A 22,577-nucleotide genomic window follows, 5' to 3' on the forward strand; every position below is an offset into this window, starting at 1 on the left:
CTAATTGGCTTTATTCAACAATTCATGAATTGGACAGCATCCAATCTAGTATAGAGAAAGGTGCTCCAAGGGGTTGTGCAAAATGGAAGGTTTTTATAGACAGAAACTAGGTGGGACAAGAAAGTTATTAGGAAACAGAAGAAAGAATTGTTTCAGGCAGGGTTACTTCCCTTAAGGGGAAAGTAAGGGGGTCTTATCAGGCAGATTACCTCACCAGGGCTGACCAGGAAATTCCACACTGATTGGTTTAAAATTCCACTGCTGGGAGAGACTGCAACTGCAATTAGGTTAGGTAATTAAGTCTTGGTTGGCTTTAACATAAGTGACTCCATTTTGGGTTTGTTTGTTTGTTTCTTTCTTTCTTTTAAAGATTGGCAGCTGAGCTAACATCTGCTGCCAGTCTTTTTGTTGTTGTTGTTCTCCCCAGAGCCCCCCCAGTACATAATTGTATATTCTAGTTGTAGGTCCTTCTGGCTGGGCTCTGTGGGACACCACCTCAGCATGGCCTGTTGAGTGGTGCCTTCTCCATGCCCAGGACCCGAACCTGCGAAACCCTGAACCACCAAAAGCGAGCGTGAAGTCAACCACTCGGCCATGGGGCTAGCCCCTGGGGTTGTTTCTAGTGCTAAAGTGGTTTGTTCGTCACTTAGAGAAATAATCAAAGTAATTTAACCCTCTTTCTTACTAAGATGTGTAAAAGATTATTATAGATCATCTTATACCAGTGGTTTTTCTTCAGTTTGTATTTAAAATTTTCTGTAAAATATCTTTTCCTTTATATATGAAAATATGCTTCAGATTCTTCTGTCACAGGATATGCATCTTTGAGAGTTTCTCTGCTGAAATGCTTCTTTTCACATGGTTTGTCCATCTTGTCCTTTAAAATCGTTAACATATTTATAATAGCAATTTTAAAGTTCTTTTCTGCTAATTCAAACATTTGGGTCATCACTGGGCCTGTTTCTGTTGACTTTTTCCCTCTTGATCTTGGATCATAATTTCTTATTTCTGTCTTTGGTCTCATTAAGTTGCTTGTTTTTTTTAAAGACTTCATTTTTTAGAGGAGTTTTAGGTTCATAGCAAAATTCAGCAGAAAGTACAGAGAGTTCGCCTATATCCCTTGCCCTCATATACGCTCAACTTACTGCACCAGAGTCGTACATTGGTTACAATTGATGAAGCTGCATTGACACATCATTATGACCATAAGTCTGTAGTTTATATTAGGGTTCGCTCTTGGTGTTGTACAGTCCATGGGTTTTGAAAAATGTATAGTGATGTGTATTCACCATTATTAAACAGAATAGTTTCACTGCGCTAAAAAATCCTCTGTTTTCCACCTGTTCATCCCTGTCTCCCTGCTAACCCCCGGCAACCACTGATCTTTTTTATTGTTTCCATAGTTTTGCTTTTTCCAGAGTGTCATATAGTGGAGTCATACAGCCTTTTCAGATTGACTTCTTTCACTTAGTAATATGCGTTTAAAGTTACTCCTTATCTTTTCATGGCTTGATAGCTTATTTCTTTTTAGTGCTGAATAATATTCTGTTGTCTGGATATGCCATAGTTTATTTATCCATTCACCTACTGACGAGCAACTTGGTTGCTTTTAAGTTTTGGCAATTATGAATAAAGCTACTGTAGACACATTCATGTGCAGGTTTTTGTGTGGACACACATTTTCAACTCCTTTTGTAAATACCAAGGAGTGTGATTGCTAGATCGTATGGTAAGAGTATGTTTAGTTTTGTAAGAAACTGCCACACTCTTTTCCCAAGTGGCTGTGCCATTTTTCATTCCTACCAACAGTGAATGAGATTTCCTGTTAGTCCACATCCTTGCTAGCATTTGGTGTTGTCAGTGTTCTGGGTTTTGGCCATTTTAATAGGTGTATAGTCTATCTTATTGTTGTTTTAATTTGTGTTTCCCTGATGACATGGTATGGAGCATCTTTTCATATGCTTGTTTGCTATCTGAATATCTTCTTTGTCAAGAGCATGAGAAGACAAGCTTCAGACTGGGAGAAAATATTTACAAGACATATCTGATAAGGGGCTGTTATCCAAGATTGTATACAAAGAATTCTTAAAACTCAACCATAAGAAAACAAACAACCTGATTAAAAAATGGGCCAAAGAAGTGAACAGAGGCCTCAGCATTATTTTTTGCAGACGAGAAGTTTTTATTTATTTATTTATTTATTTTATTTTTTCCTTTTTCTCCCCAAAGCCCCGCGGTACATAGTTGTATGTTTTTAGTTGTGGGTCCTTCTAGTTGTGGCATGTGGGACGCCGCCTCAGCGTGGCTGGACGAGCAGTGCCATGTCCACGCCCAGGATTCGAACCAACGAAACACTGGGCTGCCTGCAGCGGAGCGCGCGAACTTAACCACTCGGCCATGGGGCCAGCCCGGAAGACGAGAAGTTTTTTAATTTTAATGAAGTACAGCTTATCAGTTCTTTTTTTCATGAATTGTGCTTTGATGTTGTATCTGAAAAGTCATTGCCATACCCAGGGTCATCTGGTTTTTCTCCTTTATCTTCTAGGAGTGTTTTATAGTTTTTCATTTTGCGTTTAGGCCTATGATCCATTTGTGTTAATTTTCATGAAGGGTGTAAGGTCTGTGTATGGATCCATTTTTTTTGCACACAGATCTCTGGTTGTTCCAGCACCATTTGTTGAAAAGACTGTCTTTTCTCCATTGTATTGCTGTTGCTCCTTTATCAAAGATCAGTTGACTATATTTATGGGGTCTATTTATGGGCTTTCTGTTCTGTTCCATTGACCTATCTGTTTCTTCTCTCACCAGTATCACACTGTCTTGATTACTGGAGCTTTATAGTAAGTCTTGATGTTGGGTAATGTCAGTCTTCTGACTTTGTTTTTCTCCTTCAATATTATGTTGGCTAGTTTGGCTCTTTTGTGTCTCCATGTAAACTTAAGACAGTTTTGTCAATATCCACTTGCTAGGATTGCACAACTTGCTAGGATTTTGATTGGGATTGCCATAGATCAAGTTGGGAAGAACTGACCTCTTGAAGCTATTGAGTCTTCCTATCTGGTCTCGTTGAGTCTTTATTGGGCATTGGACATGGTGTGTAAAAGAACAGTAGAGACTGGGGTAGATAATATTCTCCCTGCTCTCCCTCCAAGAGCTTTCCCTTTCTTCCTTGAGGCAACTATGGTAAGGGGCTGATCTCTTAGATCTAATTAGGGATTGGTTGGATTGAAATTTTAGTCAGTTTTCCCTCTGTTTTGGTTTTTAGTGTCTTGAGGTTGGGATAGATGCCTCTGTCCAGCAGAGATTGAGGATCTAAACTTTACTGGACACAAATCTCTCTATCCTTTCCAACCCGACTCGGCAGATATCCTGTATAAGAGAAATGGTGGAGAATTAGCTCTGTGGAGCTCGTCCAGATTTCAGGCTGCCATGTGAGCTCCCTTATGGCCATTAAGAATTTGATTGGTTTTTCCTTGTCCAAGCAGGAGACTCTTCTCCTTGTTCTCTGCCTATGGCAGTCCTACATTTTTGCCCATGCTCTCAGACTTGTTCAGTGTCTTAGGGATAAAAATAGCTGTTAGTCTCTGCTCATCTACGAAGGGCTGGTTCGTCTCTGGAAATCAGTCCACAACTCTTCAATACCTTTAAAGCAAATATGCTTTTTAGTTTATTGGGTGTTTTCCTACTACAGCAAGAACACTGATCTTTTGTGACCGTCTTTATCCTCACTGTGAGTGGAACTCTCGAAGATGTACATTTTGAGAACACTTTTCAGTAATGGATTTGGAGGCTGCATTTATATTTGGGTGGTGTAGGGGTGGCATAGCGTTTGGGGCAGGAGTTTTTAAAAATCATGAGCAGTACTGAAGAGGTCAGTGGATTTGCTCACTAAGGCCCCAAATGACCTTGAGGTGAGATTTACATCGAATAAAATATTTCTTATATACTGGGAAATTATTGCTACACGCTGAAAAGTGCTTAACTGAATTGATGAATCTTAACAGAGAGGTGTTTAGGATTCCTTAGTATTTGAGAATGACAGGAGAGAAAAGAATCTCATAATTCCTCATTTGACTTCATTATGTCTGGCCCAAGTATATCTTAGGAGAAATATTCTTCCTATAGTAATAGATTTTGATGTTGTAGTTATAGTAGAAGTTCTCTTAACTTACACAATTGGGAGAATTAGGTCAGTTAATCAAAAAAGTTGACTCAAGTGTAGACCCTTAATATCAGAATACCCAACCAACAGTGGCTTAAATCATAAGGATATATATTTTCTGAAGAAGATCTTGGAAGGTATGTAGTCGTAGGGTTGTTCCATCCAGCAGTTCAACAGTGTCGTGATGAATGCTGGCTATTTTTCATTCAGTTATCTCCTCTCCTTCGTCTGTTGACTTTCTGGCTTCACAGCTGTAACTTCATGGTCCTTAAAGTCGACTGCTGTGGTCTAGCTACTGTGTTCAGGTTTAAAGCAGGAGTGTTGATTGGGGTGGGTACTCTTTCAGAAAGGGTCCTTCAAGTGGCCTTTTCTTTTTATCAATGGAGGACAGTGTTTTTTCAGAAGCTCTTGCAAAGTTCCCTTTGTCTCACTCACCAGAACTTGGGCCTAGTAGCCACCCTTAGCTGCTTAAGTGGGGAAAGTAAGAATTGGGCAAAAAGAAATAAGATAATGATGATTAATTTATGCCAGTGGTTCTCAAGGTAGGGGGATGAGATGTTTGTTACATAACTTCCAATAGGGAACATTTGGAAATATGTGGAGAATATTGTTGACATTTAATGGGCAGGGGCCAGGGTGCTAAATTTTTTGCAATGCGGGTGACAGTTCCAAAGAAGGTAGAATGTCTAGCCTAAAATGTCAGTAACAGCCCTGTTGAGAAACATTGGCTTAGACTAATCATAATTCATTGTTGGGAACACACATATTACCACCCCAAGCGAAATGAGGCAAAAAAAGAATCGGAAAGAATGACTGTAGGATAGGTAAAGGACAATGTCTTCTCTGTGGTCATTACAAAGTTTAAACATTTGATTGTAACTTGAAGCATATAAATGTAATTGATGTGAGGAGGCTGCTTCTTTGAGTATGGATCCCCTAATTAGTTTAGCTTTGTTTTTTTTCTCATAAATCACACCCATAGCCATTCTCTATGATGTACTTAAAAAAAAAACTAAAAAAATAGAGCAAGAACTTAGACATTGCAAAGCAATCTGAGAATCTGGGTACAGAATCATTCTTGTTACATTTCTGGTTTTTAAAAGAGACTTGGCTTATTTTGCTTGTTTCCAGAATGTTCTACCTAGTTTTCATTAAAACAGCTATCTTTGTACTCTCATTTTGTCAGTTTAGATAATATTTGTTTGCATTTTATAGCTAAAATAATAAATAAATTGGCATAAACAAGTTTAGGAACAGATAAATGATTCTTGGTAATCATGTCACTCAGTTGTGGAATACCCAAGTAGTTTGCTGGTTGTGAGTCATTCAGTGTGCTCCAGCATCAGTTTCTGTTAGCCAGGGAAAAGTGAGCATTGGTTAATCTAGTCAGTTGATTGGGTGGGCATCATTTAAGAAAGTTACTGCCATATGTTAAAATATCTAATAGCACAAACTGAGTTCTAGACTTTTTCCTGAATGATAAATTGGGTTACTTTAATAAGGATGAGATTTCATCACTTCTCTTTGTTGTAGAATTTTGTTTTTCTTAATCAGAAGCTATGAAGCTTCCAATAATTTTAAGATTCTACCATTTTACCTGTGAAAATGTTCTACTTTCTGAACACGTTAAATACCTCTCAGGAAAACCTATTTCTTAGGATTTAGATTTTTCTCAGGGAATGGTGAAAACTATCATTTAAAAAAATACATGTCAGGATATTTAAGGGCTGGAAAATAACTGTTGAAAAATAGATGTTGCTCTCTAAATCATTGAATTCCTTGCAAAGTAATTTTTAAATTCCATTTCTGTATCATATGATCTTTAATTATGAAAAGGATTATTGAAAAAATTTTATTATATCTTATTGTATTACCTGTCAAAAAGAGCATTTAAATACTTGTCTTTTAACATGTTCTTTTAAGGCATTTGTTCCTCAAACCTCTGTCGTGGAGAAAATTTTCTTTTCACATTCTTTTCCTTGAAAAGATTTTACTTTAGATAAAGAGTGACCTTCAAGTTTTCTATTCTTCAACTCATCTTTTAAAAAAATTTATAAAAACAGTGTGTATACCTGGAAATGAAAATTTAACCAGTATTGTAAAGTATAAAATGAAAAGTAAAGGCCTCTTTTCCCCTACCCTATTTTCTAGTCCCATTCTCCAGTGGTTAAGCACTTTTGTCTGTTTCAGTGTTTCCAACATAACTAAATAAATCAAGCTTTGTATGTATAGCTTATATGTATTCAAGCTATATATAAATGTCTGTGTAAAATCTTTTCTTCTCTCAGTTTTCATTAGTTATATTTGTATATTTAGTTCTATTGGTTGCCTTTAATTTTAGTATTTATAAATGACGTTTGACTCCTCTATGCTTGCATTCTTCCCCCCTCTACTTTCCAGTTTCTATCAGATGAAAGTAAGTGTTATAAGTATTCCATAAGTGTTAACTTATTTAATTCACCTTAACCCAGTGAAGTGATTTTCATTTCTCGATTATAGGTTGCAAAACTAAGGCACAGAGAGGCTAAGTTTTTGGTTTCGTAAACAGAGGCTTTAGTCCTTCGAGCACAGTCCAGCCTTTCAAAAATAAATACTTATCGGATACTTAATTTACTGTGCTATGAGCTTGGGATATAGTGATGTGTCAAATGATGTCTTAGTCTTTTTGGAACTTATGGTCTATATATTATGTCTTGTCGTAGCCCTTGAGAGCCTAGTTATTCTAAAACTCCAGATCCCTGTAGCTTCATTGTCCTGAATCAAAGAGAATTGGTCTTAGGATACAGGTTTTACTGAAACAAGTAGTTTTACTGGAGGAATTAGAAATTTCTAGGGGTTCTAGCTTCTGTTCATTCAGTTTAAATATTGCAGAGAACCAAAAAGTATACTGGAGGAGATCTTGCTATCATAGCATACCTAAAAGATGAGAAGTCGGTAAAGTGCCTTTAGAGATGAGCCAGATTTTCCTAAAGTAAGATTTAAATTCCTGTTTATATTCTTTGATTCCTGATTCACTTACTTACTGAGTGAAAAAACACTATGCCATGGGACTTTTGTTTTTCTGAATACTTTGTTTCAAACTGTGAAAAATTAGTTTTGAACAAGTTGGTTTACTTTTAGTTAAGTCATCCAAATGGAATGCTATGATCTGGACATACTCTAATGATAGTATTTCTAACAGATTTGAAGGTTAACTTTAGGTAGCATTGTGCTTAATTATGCTTAGACTGATTGATTATATCATTCATGCCTTGTTAACTGAACTGAATCAACATAGATGATATTTTCTTTTTTCTTTTTTGAGGAAGATTAGTCCTGAGCTAACATCTGCTGTCAATCCTCCTCTTTTTGCTGAGGAAGACTGGCCCTGAGCTAACAACTGTGCCCGTCTTCCTCTACTTTATATGTGGGATGCCTACCACAGCATGGCGTGCCAAGCGGTGCCATGTCCGCACCCGGGGTTCTGAACTGGCAAACCCTGGGCCGCTGAAGCGGAACATGCAAACTTAACTGCTGCATCACTGGGCCGGCCCCTACATGATATTTTCATAGTTTTTTATTTTTATTATTTTATTTTTTTTAAAGATTGGCGCCTGATCTAACATCTGTTGCACATCTTCTTCCTTTTTTTTTTCTTCTTCTCCCCAAAGCCCCCCAGTACATATTTGTATATTCTAGTTGTAGGTCCTTCTGGCTCTTCTATGTGGGTCGCTGCCTCAGCATGGCCTGATGAGCAGTGCTAGGTCCATGCCCTGGATCTGAACCGGTGAAACCCTGGGCTGCCGAAGCAGAGGGTGCAAACTTAACCTCTTGGCCACAGGGCTGGCCCCTTTTCATAGTTTCTAAATTTCCTGAGGAAATTTTTTGGGAGTAAATAAATTGATACAAATTAATTTAATAATTTTACATCTAGGAGAAATAATAATAAAATAATAAATGTTGAGTGCTTCCTGTGTACCAGGGACTGATCTAAGTAAGCATTTTACCTCTATTAAACTCCTTAATTCTTTTAGCAAATCACGAAGTAGTTACAGTTAATTTATAAATGAGGAAACAGACAGAAAAAAGGATTTGTGTTTTGCCTGAAGACGTATAGCCAGTAAGTGAGTAATGGAGTTGACTCTAGGGTCCTTGAGTAATAGACTAGGTTTTTACTCTTTTATTTGAATTTCAACAAAATATATTATGTGTACAGTATAATTTAGTACATAGAAATAAATTGACCCCATTCACTTTTAAACTAAAGTCCTCTCAGATAATCTTTGGTGTTTGCAATATTGTGATTTATAAAAATATATATATATATATATATATTTGGTCATTCAGATTTCTTAGATATATTTGATTTTCCTCCATGTTTCCTGGTTTACAGCTCCTAAAACCCTTGGAATTTCTGAAGTGAGAGAGCAACAAAGGTGTCTTTTGTTATGTTAATGAGGTCTTTTGGTACTCACTTAGGGCTGGGACCTGGCTGCCAGTGGAGCCCCCCATGTAGATTAGAGGGTTGGAACTTTGGGTCCCCACCCTCTGACCCCCAGGGAGGGGAGAGGGCAGAGGGGCTGGAGATGGCGTTCAATCATGAATGGCCAATGATTTAATCAAGCTATGGGAGGAAGCCTCCATAAAAATGCAAAAGGACGAGGTTTGGAGAGCTTCTAGGTTGTTGAACATGTTGGGGTACAGGGAGAGTGGTACACCTGGTGCACCTAGAGAGGGCATGGAAGCCCCGGGCCCTCTCCTCATACCTTGCCCTATGCATCTCTTCCATCTCTCTGGTCCTGAGTTGTATCCTTTTATAATAAATTGGTAAACTAGCAAGTAAAAGGTTTTCCTGAGTTCTGTGAGCTGCTCTAGCAAATTAATCAAACCTGAGGAAGAGGTGGTGGGAACCTCTGATTTATAGCCAGTCAGAAGTACAGGTAACAGCTTGGGTTTGGGATTAGTGTCTGAAGTGGAGGGCAACCTTATAGGACTGAACCTTTAACCTGTGGAATCCAGCCCTATGGTCTAGTAGATAGTGTCAGAATTGAGTCGAATTCTCAGACACCCAGCTGGTGTCCAACAGTTGCTTGGTGCTTTGTGGGAAGCCGACACCCCCTCCCCACACACATGTTGGAATTGGGTTCAGGAACCTAAAAGTGCTCTTTTGAATTTTTAACAATACAAGGTTTTGACTAGCGCTTGACCCATTTTAGAATATTATTATGTATAATTGGAAATTAAAACCCATGTTATGACATCATTCTTTTGCCCTTGTCTTTCTGGCTTAAATACAGCTGCCAAATTCATCTTTGTTATGTTCAACTATAGTCATGAAATTTGCTTGTCTAAAACCTTCCTTGATTTCTCCCTGTTTCATCCAGGCATTCATGGCCCTCTGCATTATGGTTCTTGTCTGCCCTTTTAAATGTATTTCTTGTAATTTCCTTGTAAATTCTCTTCTAAGCAAAATTGATCCAGAATTGTCTTGTGCATGGCTCATAATTTTCTGCCTCTGGTTTTTAGTTCATAGCATTCCACTACCAGGAGTGCATTCTCATTCTCATCAGTACCCTTTAAGCCCAGGGGCAATGCCATCTCTTCTGTGAAACTTTCTGTGAAACTCCTCTTTAATCCCAGTAAGAATTTTCTCTCTCCTTTTCTTAAAACCATTGTAATACTTTGCTTATATTATTTTGCCTTCTCTTGGAGGTACCCACTTCAATTTGATAATTGCTTTTTTGAGAATTAAGAAATACATTAAATATACACATTGATTGTAAGACTAATTCTGGATTCAGAAACATTGACATATAGAAAAAGCTTAGTTTGAATCGAGGAAAACTTCAAGTGTAGAGGTATATGGATCGAACCATTTATTACAGACATTTGAGTACTATTTATTTCTCCTATTAGATTTTAAGATTCTTGAGGTCAGTGTGGCATAATAGAAAAGAATATGAGCTTAAACTAGAAAAATGTGGTTTTCTAATGAGCCACTTACTAGTTCTATAACCATAGCAAGTTATCCAACGTTTTTACTTCAGTCTTTTTTTTAATCTGTGGAAAATGAAAAAAAATGTCATGGGGTAATTTTCTTGTAGGCTCATTTATTTCTTATTCAAACATTTGTTAACTCCTTACTATGTTCCGTGACTACAGGGTTTTAAAAAAATTATTATTAAAAAGATAAATTCTTCCCTTCATGTAAGATCACAGTTCAGTGCAAAGGACAGATAAGTAAACATATTAAAATCATACGGAAAATGCTAGAGTAGTAATATATATAGGATACTGTCTGAACATAGAGCAGGGATATCTGACAAAGGTAGGAAAAGTGAGGTTATCACCTGAGAAGAGTCAGAAAGGACGAGGAGAAGTTCCTTGTGCTCAGGAGGTGAGCAAAGGCGGATTAGGCCAGGGGAACAGAATGTGCAGAGGTGGGAAATTTTAAGTGTTTCATTATGGCCTGTGACTGTGTCACGTGTTCAGGAGAGGAAGCTTCAAGATGTAGGTGGAGGGCCAGGTTCTGACTGACCCCATAAAGAATGGAAGGTATCGAAGATTATAAAACCTACAAGAAAATGCTTAGTTACCATAATGATAATGATAGGAGCTGTTATTTATGGGTGCATATTATTGTGCTAGGCACTGTGCTTAATATTTTATAGTGTTTTCTCAGCTTCTCAATAGTTTTGTGTTGTAGTTGTTTTTATATCTATTTTATAAGTGAGGAAACCAAGGTTTAGAGAGGTTAAGTAATTGGCCCAGGGCAACACAGCTAATAAGTAGCAGAGTCTGGATTTGAATCTAGGTCTTTCTGATTTTTAAAGTCCTCTTTACCATTATACTATACTGCCTAGATCAGTGGTGTGCACACGTGGTAGGTGGTCAGCACATATTTCTTGAATTGATTGAATTTTTCCATCTAATTAACTGACTTTTTTAACATTTGAAAGTTCAGTAAAGGCCACACTAACTAGAAACACATCTTTATCAGTATTGTTAACACTAGATTATTTTTGCAAAGAAATGTCCAAACATGCATTTAATACCAGCTGCTTGGGGGTAGTTATGTATATTAATGTTTTCATTATACCATTTTATTAAATAGGAAAAATAGAGAATATAGATAAGCCGAAAGGAAAAAAATTTTCATCACTCAGATAACTTCTGTTTATATTTTGGTGTTATATCCTTGCTGACTTTTAAAATATTCATAAATATTTACCTTTAAAATCCATTTCAACACACTATCTTTATATATTTGAAGAGTCTATAATTTTTTTCTTATGTAGGTTTTCTGCAGCTTTTTGCTTTCTGCCTTGGGTACTGTCAGAAAGCATGTGACTGAATTTTGAATGAGCTAATTTGTTTTTTTTTTGTTTTTTTTTTCCTTTTTCTTTTTCCTTTCTTTCTTTTTTTTTTTGAGGAAGACTGGCCCTAAGCTAACATCCGTGCCCATCTTCCTCTGCTTTATATGTGGGACGCCTACCACAGCATGGCTTGCCAAGCAGTGACATGTCCGCACCCGGAATCTGAACCCACGAACGCTGGGCTGCCAAAGCGCAACGTGCGCACTTAACCGCTGTGCCACCAGGCTGTCCCCTAAATGAGCTAATTTTAATTTGCCTTCATTTCTGAAGACTTAAGGTTTTAAAAAGAGATACTGGTTAAAATATATTTATTTCGACATAATAACTGTTAGGCTTGCTCTTGAACTAAAATGTCTGTTTTTTAAATTCCTTTAGTAATTATTTTTAAGTAAAATTTTTATTGAAATACAACACGTAAGTAAAAGTACACAAATAATGAGTGCATAGCTTAATGGTGTCTTTTCACAAAGTGAACACCCATTACTAGCATCTCAGAAGACCCCTGTATCCCCACTGCATTCACTCCTTTTCCCTACCTCAGGTCTAACTGCTCTGCTGACGAGATTCATTGGCATTTATTTTTAACTTCTAAATGAGTGGTACTTGAGCAAGTCTTGGGCCATAGGTGCAGTTTTGACAACAAGTGATTTGAATTTTCCAAAATAAAGAGTTTAATACAACATACACCCCCCCCCCCCCACACACACACGCACTCTAATGAATCCCCATGTACTCATCATCCAGCTTCAACAATTAACAATTCATGGACAGTCTTCTTTCATCCAACCTTCCCATTATTTTTATCTCTCTTTTTTTGTTTTTGAGGAAGATTAGCCCTGAGCTAACTACTGCTAATCCTCCTCTTTTTTGCTGAGGAAGACTGACCCTGAGCTAACATCCATGCCCATCTTCCTCTACTTTCTACGTAGGATGCCTACCACAGCATGGCTTTTGCCAAGTAGTGCCGTGTCTGCACCTGGGATCCGAACCGGTGAACCCCGAGCCACCGAGAAGCGGAATGTGTGACCACCGGGCTGGCCCCCCCCATTATTTTTAAGTGAACCCTAGGTATCACATTACCATTTTAGTAGCTATTTTAAAATATATATTTCTAAAAGATGAAAAGATTACCCTTTTTTTAACCATAAAAATTAAAGAATATAATAAACACACCTTTAAAAAAACTAATTCCTTACTATCAGATCTTCCCTCAGGTTTCAAAAGTCCCTGAATATCTCATAATTTTTGATAGTTTGAAGTAGGGTCCACATACTACATTGGTTGGTATGTCTCATATGTACATCTCTTTTAATCTAAAGATTCTCTATGCCTTTTTTCTTGCAATATTTGTTGATAATTTTTTTTTAAAGCTGGTTTGTTGGCTTTTTTGTTTTCAGGGTATTCTTTCATGGATATTTTCATTCATCTTTTATGAAAGTGATTATCATGAACTTTTAAAATTTGGCATGTAATTCACAGACAAATGTACAGATTTTAAATGTTTGGTTGATGAATTTTGACAGTTGTATACTTCAGTGTATCTACCCCCTGGTGTATTTTGTTTTCAGTTGTTTCTTTTATTTTTTATTTATTTATTTATTTATTTATTTTTAAAGATTTTATTTTTTCCATTTTTCTCCCCAAAGCCCCCCGGTACATAGTTGTATATTCTTTGTTGTGGGTCCTTCTAGTTGTGGCATGTGGGACGCTGCCTCAGCGTGGTCTGATGAGCAGTGCCATGTCCGCGCCCAGGATTCGAACCAACGAAACACTGGGCCACCTGCAGCGGAGCGCGCGAACTTAACCACTCGGCCACGGGGCCAGCCCCTCAGTTGTTTCTTTTAAATGGAAAAAGAGGAGAAATCCCTTCCATTCTTTAGACTCATCACTGTTAGGAATATAAAGCTCTCTGCTTTTCGGCAGCTGGATGGGTAAATTAAGAAAATCTGGGGTTTGGAAAACACTGCTTGCTAGTAGAGGGATATGTGTAACATGTTAGAGCTAAAGTGAGAAGTGTAAATGCACTGCATTGGAATTTGTATCTTTGCAAAAAAGCTATGGCTATTTGGTTATCCCTGGAAGTTGCATGCACTTTTCCCTGTTACCTCCACCTATGCCTCAATTTCAAGCAGCCGACAGACTTGATCTCCTCTAAATTCTGTAAAGTCAGGAGGATCTTGTGGTTATTGACTCCAGGAAAGAGTTAACTGCAGTTGAGGCATATAAATGTCTAGTATGTTTTTTGACAGGTGTTAGCCAACTTGGTTCTTTCATCTTTGCTTTCTCCAGGATTTGAATTTGTTGTTGTATTTAACTTTGGGGACTTTATTAATTGACTTGTGTTTTCTTAGAGAAGTGCGTTGATCTTAGTTGGATACCAATTGGAAGGTAGGAGAGAAGTTACTAAGAGTTACTGAGTAGCTACTCTGTGTGAGGAATCATTTTAAATACAGCCCTCTTAACTACTAAGTGTTGGAGGTGAGGACAGCCATTCTGTGCATAGCCCAGATCAGGAAACAGAATGAGACTTCCAGTGATTTGCTTAAGGCCATATAGCTAGTAACTACAAAGAATAGGGATTTAAACCCTGAACTTTTACTCCAGAACTCTTCAACAGTTTTCACTAAAATATGCTGTTTTCATAAATATTAGAAACTCAAGCAATAATGTGTCTGCCCTTTGCAATTCCTTCTTCTTATATGTACATGAAAAAACAGAATCATATTTAAAACAAAATTATGTCAGATCCAATTGTGATAAAATTTTCTGCATGAACATGCAGTTCTCAAGTTGTAAGAGAAAGTTTTGTACTAAAAAAGTCAGTAAAGCAAAATAATTTTTCTAGGGCCTGTAGTGCAATATGGTGACATTAGACCAGCATTATTGTTTTTGAAGACAATAGGAAAATAGCTTATCAAATTATCTTTAGATAGTTCAGGAAGTAGAATTTTCTCATAAGTTGAGGTTACTTAAATTTCTAGTTCTTCACTGAATTTGTAGTTTAGTTTTTAAAATGAAATCTCCATTTTCATTTTATGAAAAATAGATTTATTTTAAAAACTTTTCCCCAGAGAACATATAAATTTGTTTTTAAAGAAGTAATATCTTTTATGCGTTTTAAAAATTGTTTACCTACATTCAGATCTGGATGCGATTCAGATTTCGTTTCTAATTTGAAAAAAATGACTTCTGTGACTATTGTTTCTGTTGCATTCTTCTTTCCAAATCTTGAGAACCCTTTACCTGTTGTAATTATAATCACCTGAATTTTACTTTACCTTTGGGTGCTCTATTTTTTAAACAAATTCTTATTTTACATACTTTAATCCAAATTGTTACACATACCAAGCTTGTTACTAGATGTATTGTCCCCAACTAAGATCCTACCCTTCTCCCCAAAAACCCATTCTGGATTAAGAAAATCCTCCTTTCAGACTTGCCATAGTATTAAAAAATGCATATAGTTGCCCTTTTTTGGTTTCATTGAGCTTTCATATTCTTAAAAGACAGATCTCAGAACCAAGGTGATAATTTTCTCTAATAGAAGTATATATTCTTAAAAGGCCTTTTTATGTAAAGTTGGTGGGTAAGACAAATGGAACAACCAGTTAAACTCATTCCTTCTGTACTTATTTTTAACTTCAAAGCTCCTAGTTTTAACCTCTGGTTCAGTCCCATCTTACTAGATTTAAGTGGCTTTTGTTTTGTTTTTTTTTTCATGCAGGTTCTGCTCATTAATCACCACGAGTGTGGATCTGAAGAAGAGTTTATTACCTCTCTTTTTTTGAGTATGTTTAACTTCAGATACACACAACGTAGCCTCTCCTTCCCTATTAGATTCTTAGAAGGTAGTTATATTTTTATAGTCTCCTTCTTGTGACTTTGATAGTTGTGATCAATAAGAATAAAAACTATTCCTTACATATTGGGCTACTGCATGCAAATCAGTTCATTTAAAACCTCCTGGAGGTCTTTGGCATGCCAGACATAAAACCATGAGTGTTTGTTTGTGGAGGTAACCATGTTCTAAAGAAATTTAAGAGTTTAATTCCTTTATCAAGAAACTGGGAGAGTTATCCTTTATGTTCTGGGAATCACTGACTTTAAGGGGCTTGCTTTTGGTCTGTGATTTTCAACATTAATTTAAAATGGGAATGATAAATTAGAAATACTCTTGTGGTATTAGATCTCTGAATGAGTAGTAGAGAGAAATTAGCTTGCGTTGTACCTATTGTATGCATAACAAAATAGCTAATTTATCATGTCTTATTTGTTAATGAGCATATATTTTTCTATGTTTGCAATTTTTAGACACATTGATGTATTTTTCTTCCTGTAGATGAATATGATGAATTTTTAAAATTCATTCTTTTTTTTTCCTGTCTAGGGCTGGAAAAAAGAAAGAATTCTGGCTGAATATCCTGATGGCAGAATAATAATGGTTCTTCCTGAAGACCCAAAGTATGCCCTGAAAAAGGTAAATTTCCAGTGAAATTTCATGTAGAATGGATAATACAATTTTCAGGTAATTTTAAGAGGATAACACATTGCTGGCATAGCGCATTTAAACACCAATTCTGAAAACAAGAAATAAGCATTTAAAGAATACAACCCAACTGAAAAATTATGCTTAAACTTTGTAGTGTGTCTAGCATATGTGAAGTCAATTTTTAGTGAATTAATTACTTTCTTGTATTATCAATAATTTGAGTGATGGTATAGAAGGCATTCTAGATAAGTTAATGAATAATACCACACAAGTGATTTCAAGAATCAGAATTAAAAATTTGAATCATGATAATTTTGAAAATTTATATTAATAAATGTAAAAGTTTCATTTTGAGATAGATTTCTAAATAAAAGCTTATTACAGAAGAGTATCTAGTAGTGGGTCATAGTAATCCTGAAACTATGCATGAGGTAATCATATAATGTTAAGAGAAAAAAGAAGATATATTCTGATTTATAAGTATAATGTAGAAAACTTAAAGAAAATCCTCTTATCTAGTGTGGGCCAAGTTTTAGCCCAACTTAGAGTTTCATACCCTGAGGGTTCAGAAAAATGTACCAGAGAAATAATGAAATCTGGAACCATTTTATTATATAGAGTATTTTTAAAGTCAAGAAACCTTAGGATAAACTTATTTTTAAACAATATGTTAATTACATTTTCAAATAATATCCTCAAAATGTTTTTCTTTGACCTCCAAATGCATTTTCAAATTTACCTCATAATGCATTTACTTCATAATGTAAAGCAATGAGTCTAGTTGTTTATCTGAAAAACTTAATTATACTAGAGTGTGTCCAAAATGTCTAGAAACATAAGGAAAGTAATTTATTTGTTGTACTTTTTTTAGATTAATAGTTAGACCTCTTTAAATTTAGAAACATTTCACCTGAACGGAAACACTTAGAACTTATTTAAAAATATAGCTCACATTCTACTTCAAGTATAAGTTTATCCTGTGGTTCCTGACTTTTCAGATACCTTATATATGACTGAACAATCCCAGATACCCAAACAAGCCCTCATCCTACCACTGCCTGACAGTGTAGACAGTAGCATTTAGAATGACATGTGAACATGCCACCTGTCTTGTGTTTGAAACATTGATCCTTGCACAGAAACAAATACTTGTTGAATTAGTGTTCAATTAATGAATGACTAAATGAAAATTAAATTACGGAATTCCAGACTTTGCTACATCACCATATATGGCATCCAGACTTTTCTTACTGAGACTCCTCAGTAAATGCTAAAATTTCCTGATTTCAGTTTCTCAGGGCAAAATCTTAGTAACCTACAATTAAGTGTGTTACTAGTTAGTAATCCGTAATAGGTTAAAAATTAAAATCTGGGGAATTCTGAGTCATTTTCTTTAGGAACTGAATCAGGAGTTGTATTATAGGATACTGTTCCAGGATTAGGAGGACTTGAGTTTTCATCACTGAATAAAGGATGTATTACACGGTATACTGCATGTCAGAGGTATGAGTACTTAACCCTTATAGGGGTTATTTGCATTTTAAATTTAGTAGCACAAGTTAATGTTTATTGGATCAGATATTTGCTGATTATTTTTAACTGGGGAAGGGACTGATGTTTGAGTGCCTACAAAAATCGTGACTTTGAGTGCCTATAAAGTTGGAGCTTATCATATTTGTCCATGACCACAGTTCTAGGAGGTAAACTAGAAGCAGCACAGTTTGATGCCATGTTAAGATTATGGGTTCAAATCCCTACTCTAGATATCCAGTATCTGGCATGGGAAAGGTACTTAACCTTTGAATTTTATTTCTTCCATATGTAAAGTGAATAACCATAGACCTTCAAGAGATGTTGGATTTAAATGAGATAATATTCTTAAAGTGCTTTATGTAGTGTCTGGCTTATACATGGTTGATAAGGAGTAAACATGTGTTTCTTTCCTTTGCCCACTTCCATTTTATTAATGAGAGTATTAATTAAGGCTTAGGAAGGAAAGTGGCTTGCCTGGCTAAGATTCCAGTGAAGTTCTTTCCAATTCTCAAACCCATGATGCTTTTAATGGGAAGCCTTTCATGTTCTTATTACCGATTATAGCAGCTCTCACTCTTGTTCCCTAGACTGATGGGCTTGGCATTACTCTTCAGTTCTTCCCTCATTTTGCAAATTGGCCCACAGGGCTTGAAAAACTGTTATTGAACAGCACAGTCATTCAGAAGGACTCTAGAGGATGTCCTCCTTGGAATAATAGACTCAATTTATTGAACTGAAATAGTATATTTTTACCTATATGCAATGCTTTCATTGTTAAAAAAACAGTATTGTTTTTTATTTGGCAGGTTGACGAGATTAGAGAGATGGTTGATAATGATTTAGGTTTCCAACAGGCTCCACTAATGTGCTATTCCAGAACTAAAACACTTCTCTTTATTTCTAATGACAAAAAAGTAGTTGGCTGCCTAATTGCGGAACATATCCAATGGGTAAGTGATTTTTAAAGGGTGTTCATATGTAGTTTGGTGTTTAAAGATTTTACTAGGTGTTCTTGAATCACATAATCCTGGTAATTTTATCAACATTTTGTGTAAGGAAGAGTAAGACTGCAAGAATTCCTGTGTATAACTCTTTACTACTTTGGAGTTGTAACATGCATAGGTAATAGTTTCTCAAATCAGTATGTAAGATAAAAATTCTATAAATCAAAAGTACTGTTAAATTTTGTTTAAGAAGTTTCTTTGTTGGATACTAATGCAACGTCTCAGTCCCTTCAGCCCTGGTATAAATCAAGGGTTGGCAAACTATAGTCTCAGGGCAAAATCCAGCCTGTTTTTGTAAATAAAGTTTTATTGTAACACAGCCATGCCCATTTGCCTACCTCTTGTCTGTGGCTGCTTTCACACTACAAAGACTGAGTAGAGTAGTTGCAGGAGAGGCCAGGAGGGCTGCAAAGCCTAAAATACTTAGTATTCTACCTCTTTATAAAAAGTTGCCCGCCCTTGGAATAGATCACCACTGTTTTGGTTGAGCTATAGATGAGGAGTTGGCTTGTATTTAGGAGCCAAATTGTACAAAAAAAGAAATAATAAAATCACAGTAAAAGGGATATGTTCACATTGTGAGAGTTACGTAGTAACAGACCAACTTGAGAGAACAGATTCTGGACTTTCTAATCATGCTCACCTTGAGGCATACCTCATTTGAATTCGATCTTTTTTCTGCTCAGGTCTTGCTGATGAATTCAGCGCACATTGGATTTGACTTCTGTTGAGTTGCTATCTTTTGGTATATTAATAGTGCCTGCAAATGTATGCTTCATCATTAACATTTTACAATAGTGTAAAAAGTCAAAACAAGTCTGCATGAGTTAGTTTCTGTATGTTAAGCTACATTTAAAGAAATTCAGCCTGAAATTGTGTAGTTTTATGAATCTTGCTATTTATAATAACATTAAATAAGTAGCTGATAAGGTAGTTTGGGGATATAAATTTGATATAAAATGACTTACTCATAGAAGTTTGCCATACTGAAATTGAGTTAATTTTACACAGTGCAAACCCTTACATTTTTGTTTTTTTTTGTTGTTTTCTTTGCAATGGATTTATTCTTTGCTTTATCATTTATCCATTTGACACATCTCTGAACCATGATTGTCCCACTTTTAAGAAATATTAACAGTGCTGCGCTTGATTTACCTTAATGCCAAAGTTCTTTCGTCGTGTATTGGATAATTGCAGTGTGTGTTTAAGGATTATTCTTAGCAACTTACCCCCCTCCCCCTTAATTTCACTCCCAACTAGCATGATTTATTACTCCTGAGGATGGCTGATAAATAGGATACCCACTTGAGGGAACTCTCACCTTTTATGTGGGACATACTTAAGATAAAATTGATGATGGAAACAAATGAAGTTAATAGGTGAGGGAAATTAAATAGATAAATATTTAAAGTCAGATTTGCAAAGAGGAGCAAAGATATTTTCAGATTTTATGATAGTGCCATCCTAAATCTGTTGAGCAGGTGACTTAAGCATTAAAAAAATTGCAGATATATCTTGTTTTTGACTCTTTCTTGTAGTCTTTCTTTTGTTTTTTTAATTGTTGTTTACAAAGAATGTTCTTTGGCAAACCTTTGTGTTTTTAAAATTTCTATTCTACCTAGTTCTGGAAATGAACTGTAGCAGTGTTTAGAAGATAGCTATAATGTTTGCTTGTTTATTTTTTGTTAACTCTCAATTGTATTGTCTGATTGTTTTAAGTTTTGTACCATGTCCTGTCAGAAGGCTGACTGTGTCCCTTTTTTGACAACTAGACTGGCAGAGGACATGTCTGTGTTTTAATGCATTTCATAGTTTTAAAGGGATGGGAGTGTGGGGAAAGGACCTTTCTAAATTCTTTATTCCTCTACCATCCTTAGTCGTAGTTCCCACACAGCTGTGAACCCTAGAGCTATGGCAGTAATCACAGAAACAATTGTTATGACTCCTAAGTTCTTAACATGTAATTTTGCTGGTCCTTAGAATATAGGGGGTAGAGAAAACTAACATTCAGTTCCTATTATGGGCCAGCCATGATGGCAGGGTGCTTTGTATGTATTACCTTATTTAATCTCTGAACAGTTCTCTGAAAGATGGTAGATATCTCTGATTTATAGGTAAGGAACACAAAGCTTAATTAAGGATCTTCCTGTCGTGGTCACATAACTAGTAAGTGAATTAGGAAGGAACATAGATCCAGGTCTGTTTCCTAAAAGGAGAGTGAAAGCATAGTGGTCTCCATCATTTGTTAAGAAGACAGGCAGATGTAGTGACCTCCTCACTAAGGTCACTACTAGATGATTGCTAATTAGTATTCTCACTTAAAAGTTTTTCCCTCCAACTTTGATACCTGTAGGGCTACAGAGTTATAGAAGAGAAACTTCCAGCTATCAGGTCAGAAGAAGAAAAAGTCAGATTTGAAAGGCAAAAAGCCTGGTGCTGCTCAACATTGCCAGAGCCTGCAATCTGTGGGATCAGTCGAATATGGGTTTTCAGCATGATGCGTCGGAAGAAAATTGCTTCTCGCATGATTGAATGCCTAAGGTAACTTGAACGTAATTCTTAAAATCATTTTCAGTGGTTTAGGATTTAAGCAGAGTTTTAGTATAAAGGTTAGCATTTAATTAATCTTAAATGTATAACCTTAAATTTAAAATTTACGTAAGATTGTCATTGTATTGGATCTGTAAGTACTTTTTATGTGAAGTTAATCTGATGGGGAAGAAAGCACTATTGGTTAAATATTATTAAGCCATTTTAAACTTACTTATTTGTAACTGTGATATTAGGTCAAAATAACCACTTCTTTCAAATTGTTTCATATTGGGGAGTTTTTGTTTGTTTGTTTGTTTTTTATTGAGTTAATGGTAGGTTACAGTCTTGTGAAATTTCAGTTGCACATTAATGTTTGTCATTCGTGTTGTAGGTGCACCACTTCACCCTTTGTGCCCAGCCCCCACCCCACCTTTCCCGTGGTAGCCACTAATCTGTTCTCTGTGTCCACATTTTTAAATTCCTCATATGAGTGGAGTCATACAGAGATTATCCTTCTCTAACTGGCTTATTTCACTTAACATAATTCCCTCAAGATCCTTCCGTGTTATTGCAAATGGAATAATTTTGTTCTGTTTTGCAGCTGAGTAGTAGTCCATTGTATATATATACCACATCTTCTTTATCCATTCATCTGTTGATGGGCACTTAGGTTGCTTCCATGTCTTGGCTATTGTAAATAATGCTGCAGTGAACATTGGGGTACATAGGACTTTTGGAATTGATTGCTGACTTCAGGCTCTTTGGTTAGATACTCAGTAGTGGAATGGCTGGATCATATGGTAGGTCTATTTTTAATTTTTTGAGGAATCTCCATACTGTTTTCCATAGTGGCTGCACCAGTTTGCATTCCCACCAGCAGTGTATGAGGGTTCCTTTTTCTCCACAACCTCTCCAACATTTATTACTATTAGTTTTAGATATTTTTGTCATTCTAATGGGTGTAAGGTGATATCTTAGTGTAGTTTTGATTTGCATTTCCCTGATGATCAGCGATGATGAGCATCTTTTCATGTGCTGATTGGCCATCATATATCTTCTTTGGAGAAATGTCTGTTCATGTCTCCAGCCCATTTTTTGATCGGGTTGTTTGATTTTTTGTTGTTGAGTCGTGAGAGTTCTTCATATATTATGGATATTAAGCCTTTGTCAGACATATGACTTGCAAATATTTTTTCTCAGTTAGTGGGTTGTTTTTTTGTTGCAGTCCTGTTTTCATTTGCCTTGAAGATGCTCTTTAGTCTGATGAAGTCCCATTTGTTTATTCTTTCTGTTGTTTCCCTTGTCTGAGAAGACATGGTGTCCGAAAAGATCCTTTTAATACTGATGTCAAAGAGTGTACTGCCTACCTTTTCTTCTAGAAGCCTCATGGTTTCAGGTCTCACCGTTAGGTCTTTCATTCATTTTGAGTTTATTTTGGTGAATGGTGAAAAAGAATGGTCAATTTTCATTCTTTGACATATGGCTTTCCAGTTTTCCCAGCA

At 36.1% G+C, this 22,577-nt stretch overlaps 1 protein-coding gene across 18 annotated transcripts in view; it reads left to right on the forward strand.

Moving 5' to 3' along the window:
* ESCO1 (establishment of sister chromatid cohesion N-acetyltransferase 1) overlaps nt 1-22,577 on the forward strand; it is an 81,683-nt gene that overhangs the window by 42,266 nt on the left and 16,840 nt on the right. For 14 of the 18 annotated variants that reach the window (XM_023647527.2, XM_070220756.1, XM_023647525.2 and 11 more), the window contains 3 exons: nt 15,905-15,994; nt 18,346-18,489; nt 20,897-21,084. In XM_023647527.2, coding sequence (XP_023503295.1) covers nt 15,905-15,994; nt 18,346-18,489; nt 20,897-21,084 — 422 coding nt within the window. Of the gene's footprint in view, nt 1-15,241; nt 15,366-15,904; nt 15,995-18,345; nt 18,490-20,896; nt 21,085-22,577 lie in introns of all 18 variants that reach the window. The other 4 variants (XR_011420954.1, XR_011420956.1, XR_011420957.1 and 1 more) reach the window with 1 other exon arrangement.

This window comes from Equus caballus, chromosome 8 (genome assembly GCF_041296265.1).
Source record: "Equus caballus isolate H_3958 breed thoroughbred chromosome 8, TB-T2T, whole genome shotgun sequence".
In the NCBI taxonomy this organism is placed as follows: domain Eukaryota; kingdom Metazoa; phylum Chordata; class Mammalia; order Perissodactyla; family Equidae; genus Equus; species Equus caballus.